General features: G+C 34.7%; 1 protein-coding gene across 1 annotated transcript in view; it reads right to left on the bottom strand.

Moving 5' to 3' along the window:
• The window catches only part of GAS2 (growth arrest specific 2), a 119,137-nt gene that overhangs the window by 59,146 nt on the left and 47,815 nt on the right, over nucleotides 1–12,176 (bottom strand). The window contains exon 4 of the mRNA XM_035012458.1: nucleotides 7,631–7,694. Coding sequence (XP_034868349.1) covers nucleotides 7,631–7,694 — 64 coding nt within the window. The remainder of the gene's footprint in view (nucleotides 1–7,630; nucleotides 7,695–12,176) is intronic.

Here is a 12,176-nt window from a genome sequence, read left to right as displayed (position 1 = left end):
ACCCTTCTTCTAGGGAAGAAGCTACCCCCAGAAAGACCTCCATAGAAAACTCCACCCTATCCATCTTTGTTTGTAATTAGGTAGTTAATTGGCCTATTTCTGGAGGTCAGTTAAAGACACTAAACATGTCTCCCAACTTGGATCTTTTTTTATTTATTTTTTATTTTTTTAAATTAACATATAATATATTGTTTGTTTCAGAGGTACAGGTCTGTGGTTCATCAGTCTTACACAATTCACAGTGCTCACCATAGTACATACCCTCCCCAATGTCCATCACCCAGCCACCCCATCCCTCTCACCCCCCTCCACTCCAACAACCCTCAGTTTGTTTCCTGAGATTAAGAGTCTTTTATGGTTGGTCTCCCTCTCTGGTTTTGTCAATTTGGATCTTACCAGTAGATATTTGATGTTCCATCTGCAACTCTTTTATTTCATTTTCAATTTTTTTTCAGAATTTAGAGGGTAAGGATGCATGCTGTGTCAGAAGCTCTTTAAGAGCTGAAAACTTAGAATTTAGTACAAAACGGTTTAGGCTATCATAACTCAACTGAACAACTGCTTTTTTGAGAACCGTCACTAATGAACAGAATAATTTTTAGTTAAATAAATCATTAGCTAAAAGACCTAGGCACCATTCATATTTCTAATGTTTTATATATATTATCCAGTTAATGAGATATAATGGAAACATGCACTAGACTGCAAATCTGTATCAGTAGAGACCAGTGTCTAATTCATAGCATTCCAAGAGCTAGCATAGATCCTGGCACACAGTACGTACTTAAAGAGTTGCCATGTGAATGGAAAAAAAATACCATAGTATCATATAAGAATAATTTTCGGTTCCAAATATGAATTTGATTTCATTGTTCTGGATCTTTAGTTGCATGTCACTTTATTTTTTTAGGTTTTTTAAATTAATTAATTAATTTATTTATTAATTTATTTATTTAGAGTGCACATGAACAGGGGGAAGGGCAGAGGGAGAGGGAGGGAGAATCTTAAGCAGACTCCCCAGATGAGTACAGAGCTGGTGGAGGGGCTTGATCTCACGACCCTAAGATCATGAGGTGAGCTGAAACCAGGAGTCCGACAATTAACTGAGCCATCGAGGCACCCCAATTGCATATCACTTTAATAAAACATGTCAATATTAAGTGCACATAAATGCTTTACCAAAAGTTTTTCCAGAAGATTTTAAACCCTATCCAAAACTAAACCAAATACATTTTTTTTCTTTCTAGTACTTCATTAATTACACTGAAGTCAACCCAGCATCTCATTACTGTTGACAAGTACTAACAACACTCACATGGAGATTTGTGTATCATTCTTACCTGAAGTAGACTTGAGCTCACTGTGCCATTAACCTACTTTTTAAATGTAGCAAATCACTTAACCTCTAAAAGTCTGTTTTCTATCAGGAAAGTAGAAATGAAAATGGCCTGCCCCAGAGGTCTGATGTCATGGTGTGGGGAGGGAGGGAGGATGGTGGAACAGCGGCTGCTATTGAACATCTTCAATGTACCCAGCACAGCTGGGCATCCTGACACACATTATTTCTGAGCCTCCTTGAAAGTTCAATGTAAAATGGAAATTCTAACTCCTGTGTTTTAATGTTGTGGGCGCCTGGGTGGCTCAGATGGTTAAGCGTCTGCCTTCAGCTCAGGTCATGATCTCCAGGTCCTGGGATTGGAGCCCCATGTTGGGTCCCTGCTCAGAGGGGAGTCTGCTTCTCTCTCTGCCTCTCCCCTGCTTGTGAGCTCACTCTCTCTCTCTGTCTCTCAAATGAATGAATACAACCTTAAAAAAAGTATCCATTACATGCTCAGTACAGTGGCTAACACACGGCACAGCCTCTGAAATTGTGTTGATAATGGATGTATCAAAGGTTTTACCACTAGGAACCTGCAGCACAAAGATGCTTTTGCCCAAGCTTTTTGAAAAATATATTATACCACCAAATGAAATAATATAAGGGCCTGAAAATTAAGATGTAAGGTAGTATTATTACTACTGTTTATATTATTACTATTGTTTGTATCCTTTACAAAGGAACTTATTCTAGGCTTTCTTTATATCAGTTTTCCTAGAATTATGAAACAGCAGAAATATCTCAGTGCTGGATGTAGCAGAGCAAGTTAGAAACTCAGCTTTGCTCCTAACTCGCTGGCTGAACTTCTTCAGTAGGCAACTCTTTTTAATCTGCCTAGACTTCTTTGAATACTTAGTCCATCAAGGTACAAAATTTTGTTATATTTAATGTTCTTAAGAGAATAACACAAACTGGACAGTGAAGCTAGAGGAATTTAACACACTAGAATTCACGGCCAATTAAAAGTTAATCATAAGTTAAAACATCATATTCAAATGTATAAATTAAGCCAGTTGGAAAATATGATTTCACTTGTAATTGTCGGTGGATTCAGGCCACCTTTCAGGAATAGGCTCCATAATTTTTTACTTTTCTTTTTTTTCTTTCTCTCTTTCTCTCTCTCTCTCTCTCTTTTTTTTTTTACAAAGTAAAATAATAATATGTTACTAGAGGAACAACAGGTTTTGCCATGTCTGATACAAAGTAGACTAAGTTTGAATGAAGTTGGTAACAAAGTCATGCATGAAAAGCCTTGCCCTGAGATTTTTCTTTATCTGGGAATGCTGAAAATTAGCTTTGCCACTGAACACAGGGAATCAACACTAAGCTCCAAATCTCTGCTTATATTGGCTTTTAAATACTTCAAGCTGCCTAGGGTAGAGTCAGCCAGCCCCAAAATGCACACTTAAATACGATTCATTGGCTTCCTGTCTGTCTGGAGATGTCAACAGACTGTAAATCATGACATTCCCCTGGGCCTGGGGGCTCACACCTGCAAACCAACTTAGTCACCAAATAGGTCTTTTTTTCTACTCTCCAAAAGGTTGCTTTATTCTGATTTCCATGATTAAGTTCTATACCACTTCATGTTTCTACTTTGTCTGTAAGGTTTTCACAAATCTATACTATTTTCTACTCCTTTCCAGCTACAAGATTTTTGAGTTTTGGGAGAGAGAGTTTGTTGTTTTCACACTGAATAAGAGTCAAACTAAAGATAGCAAGAAGGTTGAATCCACTAAAACCAAACCCTCACATCTGTATACCCCAGTAACAGGAGAGTAGAGTGAATAATGAAAGGGCAAGAAATTTGGTTTTGTCTCATTGAAAAAAAAAAAAGCAAAGTGCCAGGGAAAGTGTCTTCTGGTTAATGACTTTATGAAGAGGTTCTAGGAATGGCTTTTTCATTTTTCTGGCACATGACATGATTTTTGAGATTGGTCTAGATGACATAATTGAGCTTTCAAACTGAGCCCTGAACTAGAGAATTTATTCAAACTATTTAGTAGACTAGAGTTTTCAAACAAAAGACATCTGGGACCTATTTCAGTAGAGTTAGGGGGACACATTTTAGAAACTCCCCCTTCTTAAGGCAGATAAATTTATAGATAAACAGATGAGTTTATAGTTAACAGTTTATAGATTCTTGCAAGATAGTTTTGCCCTATTTTTATTCTGTTTTGAAGTAATTTAAAGAGAGATTTACATTTGGAAGGAAATTTCACCCACGTGAACACATGTGATATTCTTAGCAGTCAGAGTCAAGTGCTTTAAATAGGATGTGTTAATTAATAAACCTTGTATAAGAATATTTTTATTTTAAGCAACACTTCAGTAGGCCATGGATTGAAATAGACTAACAAAAATGTTCACCAAGTATATTTCTTTCAAATGGTCATAAATTTTGTTCAAAATTAAGGAAGCACTCAAAAATAATAATATAAAAACCTCCACTAAGATATTAATTATTGATTATGGCCCCAAACCAAAATATCAGAAGTTTTTAACTTTTAGCATAAAGCTAATCTTAATTCTGTAGTCTGTAAAAAGGCTGACTTCATAGGAACATATTTCAGCAATGAATGTCAAAGCATTGTCATTAAAGAGATCTTTCAGGTTTTATTGACCTGCTTTTGCTGAGCGTTTTACTTTTCAAAATGAGAACAAGCATATTTTACACTCAGAAACTGACATGGTTTCTGAAATATTAACAACGGGATTTCACTCTCCAGTGATGATAGCTCTATTTAGTCGAAAATAAAAGGAAGTTTTACCCATGAGAACAAAAATAAGTGGTCTCATTCTCCCATCTCAGATTTCAGAGAAGCCCACACAGCTCTCAAAGGAGCTTCACTGAGTGTCCCCAGGCAGGAAAACATGGCAGAGAATCAGAAACATTTTGAGAATCATACCTGAAGTGATGTTGATGTTTTTAAGATGACATTTGTGTAATTTTAAGGAGTTAATGTTTGAATCAAATATACAAAAGCATCATCTGTCAGTGATTATTAAAAGAATGCTCACAACTCATAAGATTATACCGGGAACTCCATTATGGTCAAAACTCATCTAGTGTGTGTACAGATTAATGTACTGATTCCTAAGAGCTCTCCCCAAATCAGTTCTAGTTTTGGCTAAAGATGTCTTAACTCAATAATTTATGTAATCCTCTATGGAGGCGTGGGGCGAGGAGGAAGCACAAAATAAAGATGCAGACATAGTTTTAATACGTTCAAAGAAAAATTTAGGAGTCAAATTAGATCAGGTGGATGAATTTTGCTTTTTTCCCTTTAACTAATATGCTCCAACATACAGTGTAGGGAGTGAAATTTGGGTTTATTGGGTTGCTGTCTCTAAAGCACAAATGAACTTCCATTCGATAAAAAAAAAAAATCTTCAAATGTGTACAGATAGAAACTTAAGTAGACATTTATATTTAAATGCTCAATCTATCCAGTTGGTATTCAACTGTTTTACCTTATGCTGCACACAACAAAAGTAACACCTTGAATGATCTCAGCATATTTTCTGGTTTTCTGTGTAAGTGCAGTATTTCACATCACTCAAGTAAGTGAAGAAAATAAATAACAAGGTTTATAAATTGAGTATTGTAACATAAAGCTTATCTTAATCCTTAGATAATTCCTTTGTGAAATTAGTAATATTTTTGTAATATGAATAATTACTGCTTTCACCAGCTTACATGGTTATAAGTGTGGTCAGAAATGGAGCAACCCATTCTTATCATCAGTAACGATGATGGTGATGATGATGATGATGATAATAATAATAATAATAATAATAACAGCAGGATGAAAATTTGAGGGGTGATGGATAGATTGATGGCATAGATTGCAATATGGTTTCACAGATATACACTTATCTCCAAACTCATCAACCTGTCATTAAATATGTACAGCATTTTGTATGTCACCCAATAAACTGGTTAAAAAAAAAAAAAGAATAAAGAAATGGAGCAACCCAGAATCTCAATTTCAAAGTAATTGGGGGAAAAAAAACCCCACAAAACTTGAAATGATCCTTCCCCATGAAATTGACCAGGCCATTATAATTCTCTGTCATTAAAATTAAGATTTTAATTTTTTTTATATACTATGGCAAGGGGCAATTTATGCCAGACTTGAAGCTGAAGGAATGGGGATTTCTAAAGGGATTTTGTCACTGGGTAGCATGTCTCCTTTGATAACTCTGTCATAGTTAAAAAGTCTGGTTCAGCTGGATTCCTAATCACAGTGTTCCAGTAATAAAAAGTATAATTACAAAAAATAAAATAAACCCAGAAAACAGGCAAATAATACAAACTAAACAAGAGGATAATGACATCTCATGGCTAATTCTGCAGATGGTGTAACTCCTTCTCTTTACCTGCATATCACGGCTTTCAGAATCATGATGCTGATTTGATTCATATATTTAGATTATTAAAACTACAAAATGGAATCTGGCACTTTAGAATATTCTTGCAGTATAATTAAAATAAACAACTGAACAAAAAGTGTTCTGCCTAATCTGTTAAGTAGGAGCCATCCATGTTTCTCTCTAACATTTCATGGCAACTGCTCATTTATTGAGATTTTACTTTGTGTGTCTTCCTTCCCCCGTATTTTTAATTTCCCCCTTTTTAGGGGCTATCTGTAGAGTCCAAAGGATATCTATTCCTCTGACTCAAGGTTGTTTGCCCAAGACTGGGTGGCTTAGCAGAGTCCTAGAAGCAACTGATACATTTGTCTCGCTCCCTCATAGAACCCAGGAAGGTGACGGCTCTGTAGGGGAGTGGGGTCCAAAGGAGGAGTTGGACACTACAAGCTCAAACTAAGTCCCAGCAGTAGAGACTTGAGTGGACAGAGGACTAGGGGACCCTCTCACAAGGCCTTCACACAGTATCTGGAGCAGTATGGGAGAGAATGGGGAAAACTCCAAACGTCTCAAATTGGCTTTTTCACTTTGAGTGGAGTCTCAGTCATATTTAATTTGAATTTTTTTTTAAATTAAAGAATCTTCCTCGTACACACTTATTGTGGTAAAGTAAAATTCATACCTGACATACAATTTGTTGAGATTATGTTGGCTATCATGTTTTATGGAACTTGGAGTTACTTCTGATTGCAGGTTAACTTTCAATTGGATCAAAAACAAAAACAAACAAAAAACCCAGGTCTATTCGCTGGCAGCAACCTTTCTCCCTGTTGCTGTAATTTGCTGATGTGTACACCTTGTATCTTCTTTACCCTGATTATCTTTATAAATTTCTCTTTGAGAACTTTCACCCAGAGCTAGCTCTCCCTTTATCTCATTGGCTCATCTGATCTCTATCCTGAAAGTGTACTCAGATCTTGATGAAAAAAAAATCTAATTAATTCTTAATTTAATTTTGAATCAAGACTTCTTCAACCACTTACATCCTCATTTCTAATTCTTTCAGCTTCACAGAACTGTCAGAAGATCTGTTTGGTCATTTGCAAGATAATGATAGATAAGATATGAAACCAAAGCAAGTCAGCTGAGGTAATAAAGTCCCTTTCTTTGTCTATTTAGCTATGATTATGACTTTTACAATTAATTCTCTTTTCCTAGAAGAAAATGATTCCATACATATCTTCACCTATGAAGGATAATATTCTATGCCTTTCTCTAATCAAAATAGGGAGAATAATTGAAAAACTATCCCCCCACTTAGAAGTAGAAGCTAAAAGACCTGAGAGATGGGATGTTGAATGAGAGAAAATGAGAAAAAAGGAACAAAAGAGGAGACAGGTATTAAAATTATTAAATTTTAATAAATTCATTAAATATTAGATGATTTTAGGGATTACATTAAGAATTAATAATTATTATAAAGAATAAACAGGGAGAGAGGAGGTGAAGGAATTGGGAGAGAGAGACATAACAGGAACAGACTTTAGTGGAAAGAGTAATAGTCACACACAACTTCATGTACAAGACCCTCCCCCACCCCCCAAGAAAAGGATCGAGGGAAAATGTATTGGACGAGAGGATATGCTTTTAGTAAATGCTTATTAGACGTAGTGGCTTTGACATGATCGTGGGGCTAGGAATATTGGTAGCATGCTTTTAGTTTGAACAACTGCTCTTGAGATGTTTGTACTGATTATATTTGAAAAAGTAGCTTCTCAATACCCAGGTTAAATTAACAATGAAAAGCCAGCAAGCTTCTCAGTTGCTTCAATGCTGAGATGGTCCACATCTTAACATAGTGGCAGCAGTTTGACCTACCTGGCTGCAATCCGGCCAAGCTCTAGCAAACAGAGACACACTTCTCTGGGTTGCTTGTGGAGGACTGAAAGACAAGACAGAGGTGGACACCTTTATAATAGAAGGAATTGTAAAACAGCTCAATCGTGAACAGGCTTGCCAATGACCTCTCATCCCTCATGCTTCCCGTAAATGATCTAGTCTTCATTCTCACTTTCACAGAAACCATCCCATCCCACGGTACACTTAGCTCTACTGAAGTCTTAAAGCAGCTTTCAAAACTCTCTGCCTAACCTCCCTTCTCAAAGTCATGAGTCTCAGAAAATCTTACCCTGAGTAAATCCCATCCTGAAAGTGTTTTTCTTTTATTAGGTAATATTAGTAAGTCAATCTTGGAAATATAGGTAGCTGTCATTATGATATAAATAGTTGATATTTAAAAATATATAGCACACAGAAGACTATGGAGCAAGGCTGAACTCTTAAAAATCCTGAGTCTATCTTCACCAGTGATTTGAGCGAAATAATACAATGAATAAGGATAAAAATGATACACCACAGGCCATTGTTATCCTCCAAGCAGTGACATCAATGAGACTCTGAAACTTGATGTCCTCTCCTAATCAAGTCTGATTAAATGATACTTTAGAAAGATATACTTTCAACTGAATGGATTTGTAAATATGTATCAATATATACCAATAGCTAACTTTGCCCATAAAATGAGCAAATTAGAAGACTGTTCTTTGTATTGATCAGATTCTAATATAATCTGATTACTTAATAAATCTTGCTTTATGAATTGCTTTGGACACATTCAGTAATGCTGACAAATCATACTTGGATTTGTTGAGCCTACCAAAAGTGTATGTCCCGCTTATATTGCTCTCTTTTTAACAAGATTAGAGAATTTTAACAATATTGTTATATACCGCACCTAATAAAGCCAACAGATATTGAAAAAATATAATGTATTGAGAATGGTCTTTACATAGACAATATCTTGATAGAAGAAAATATTAGCTTACTGATAGCTTATTGATAAATTTTAAGAAAAAGAGTAATATTGCTTTAATTCTTAAACATAGAGTTTTATAATAATTCTATTTCCCAGCATTATTCTATTCCTTTAACTTTAATATCTAATTCTTTCACTCCACAGATTATGGTAGTGGCAATATTTGGTCCACTGACATCAGAATGGAATTTACTAGGAGTTTGTGGTGAATAGAAAGAGAACATTTACTTGGATTGTAAAAGTATATAATTGGCTTTAAACAGACACAATTTTATTATCTTGTTATAAAATGTCACCCTTGAAGCTCACAAAATAACTTCTATTCCCCTCAACAATGTTCATTAAAATAGAATTATGGAAAATCTCAATTATAGAATATTTCAATTCTTGGTAACATAAAGTTTAGTTTTAGCTGACCCTGAGTGAATTCCCCTAATCAGGAAGCCTAAAATTATTTCTAATTAAACAATCTAAAAATAAGGATAGTTAATAACTCCAATTTCAAAAGCACCACTGGTTGACTCTGGCTAGAATGATACAAACTTCACAACTTTACTAAATCAACTTCAGTGCAATATAACATATGGACGGTAATATCACATAGGCAACAATTTCAAAAAGAGAACAATCACAAACATCACCAAACAGAAGCAAACAAATGAAAATCAATCTTTCTGTCTAGATAATCAATTCTTTCTGACTCAGGCTTTAAAAAAAATCCTATCCATGGAACAAAATAATAAACAGGAGTTTTTGAGTGGAAAAAGGAATATATAAAAACTGAGGAGAGGAAGATTTTTTTAGGCCCTGTTAATACCCTCATCTTCAGTGAAAGCTATGCAAAGCAAGTGGCTACAGCTCCAAAAGACGTGGACACAATCTCATGTATTTCTTGATGGAAACAGTATCAAATTGTAAAAATTACTAGTGAACTGACCCAATTGTGTCAATGTGCAGTCAATAACCAATTATAAAAGTACCTGACCCAACTATAATGATTCCTTAACCAACTTATTATACATAGTTTGAGGACTCTATAAGCATTGGAATAGATACATTTTATGGAAAATAAAATTCATCCTGAAGAAAAACAATAATGTGGGTAATAAAGACAATGTGATATGTGAGACACATTACTATTGTGTGCTTCTTTGCTTCTTCAATTGAGCTATCAACTTAAAACAGCTTTGGCATGCCCAAGCCAAAACACTGAATCTATCATGGACTCATTAGGAAATCACTTTTGGCAAACTACAAAGTAACAGCATGATTCTTCATTTTATATCCTTAAAAGAACCAGCCTATAAAATTTAAGACAAATTAACCTCTCCCTCAGCATCATTTCTTAGGAAAAACGAGTAGAATGATTATTTTACTTCCCAATTTTCTTGGAAATGTTATTTTTCATAAAGGAAAAAACTTGCCTCAAAAAACACCACCGTGTTATTGTTTCACATATTAAGGGCTTTTTAAATAGCAGGTATATTATGCCTGGCCTATAATGACCAAAAAACCCCACAAAAAAAAACAAAACAGAAAAACCATGTCTGATGACTAGTGAGCAATGAGTGAGATGAAGCTGTAGAGGTGCATAATTTAGCACAAAACAGTAATTACTAAGTAATACATCTCAAAAATCAAGGATGATGACAATCATCTGGTGATGATAGTGGTTTTGACAATGAACAAACTAAAGACTAACATCTTACCTGGCGTCTTCAGAAAATGCAAATGATGTCAATGTTTATTTAACTGTAAAAACAAATACTCTTGCTTTATGGCTATACAATTAAATTCAAGAGTCTTTAAATAGTATCTAAATTTGTCAAAGAGGTGACTGTTTGGTTTTTGCACTCAAGCAAGTTTTAAAGTAAGTTAATAGAATACAGTGGCCATGGGATTCAAACCACAAAGATCTGTGTGTGAGTATCAACTCTAAGGCTTACTGCCTGCATGATCTTGGGAGGTTATTCTATAAAATCTAATTTTTCTGAGGAAAAACAAAAGTGTATACCTTGCAATATTTTGGGAGGATCAAACAAAGTAATATTTATTGTTATTCTTAGCTCAGTGTGTGGCACATAGGAAAGGCTCGCCCAGGGCGCCTGGGTGGCTCAGTTGGTTAAGCAACTGCCTTCGGCTCAGGTCATGATCCTGGAGTCCCTGGATCGAGTCCCGCATCGGGCTCCCTGCTCGGCAGGGAGTCTGCTTCTCCCTCTGACCCTCCCCCCTCTCATGTGCTTGGTTTCTCTCATTCTCTCTCTCTCAAATAAATAAATAAAATCTTAAAAAAAAAAAAAAAAGGAAAGACTCGCCCAAAGCTAGCTTTATTATTTCTTAAAATTTTTGTTATAAATTACTTGTTCAAAGATTGTCTTCATTTGGCTTAGTCAACAATAATTCACTTATTTTTTTTCTAAAAACATTTTTTTGTGTGTGCATCGATCAGGTATCAGTCACTATGCTAAGCACTATAAAATTTTATAAAAAAATTACCATTGGTATAATATATATAATTTAAAGTGGTCCTATTATAGTGACTATATACTGAATATTTTATCATTTATATTATATCAGAGACCACTAATTATAAATCAATCTAAATCAAATGTCAGGTTAAGTAGGTCAGTTTGGTCAGCATATACAGAAATATAAAGCCAATAATCCTATAGCTATTACAAGTTTGTGCTAAGTATAAAGCTTGAGTGAAATGTGTCATTTTGTGAAACAGCAAACACCTTATCATTAATTTTTCTTCCTCTGAGAATAAAATAATTTCGATGAGTCCATTTTTAGTAAATTACCCAAATTGATTATGTATCATATATTTTAGAAGATCAAATAATCGAGTGCTAGCTAGTCTTTGTCAGGATGATTAAAAAGACAACTTTTAGCATATTGCATTTGAACGAAAGCTTTTGTATTGAGTCATAAGGATACTCATCTTAAACAAATGATTTTAATGATTCATCTTTGCAAAAAAACAAGAAAGCTTCTACTTATACTAAAGTTTACAGTAGAAAACATTTTTTTCACTCTATCACTGAAACATTCATATGGGTTTTTGCTTTGAGTTAGAAGAAGGGATCACTATTGCTTCTTTCCTCTAAAAAATTTTTTTTAAAACAAATAAAAAGCTCTCCAGTCAATGGTAATTATTATGCAAAAAGTTTTATCATTGGATTTTAAAAAAATAATCAAAACCATCTCAAAGAAAAGCATAATGCAGAACACCTCTGGGAAAAGTAACACGGATCCCTATTCAAAAAAATTGTGGCAAGAGACTCAGGCGTATAACCTAGATTCTATAAAAATCTCATGGGCATCAAATGTCAAATGGAGTGCTGCTAGCTCCAGGAATAGAAAATGAGGTCTTCCACTAAAGCAAAGGGTAGAGTTTCAATGTCACAGAATCTGCAAGGATAAAATGCATTCAACCATAAATGTATAGTTTAGCTAAATATATTAAGTTTTAACACATGGGCAAAGAAATGGAAGCATGAAAAATTGTGTTGTCTATTTGGTGTCTATACACTAGAGACTATAATA

The sequence above is a fragment of the Mirounga leonina genome, unplaced genomic scaffold (genome assembly GCF_011800145.1).
Source record: "Mirounga leonina isolate KUSES-001 unplaced genomic scaffold, KU_Mleo_1.0 Mir_166, whole genome shotgun sequence".
In the NCBI taxonomy this organism is placed as follows: Eukaryota; Metazoa; Chordata; class Mammalia; order Carnivora; family Phocidae; genus Mirounga; species Mirounga leonina.
This window is presented reverse-complemented; position numbering and strand designations above follow the sequence as displayed.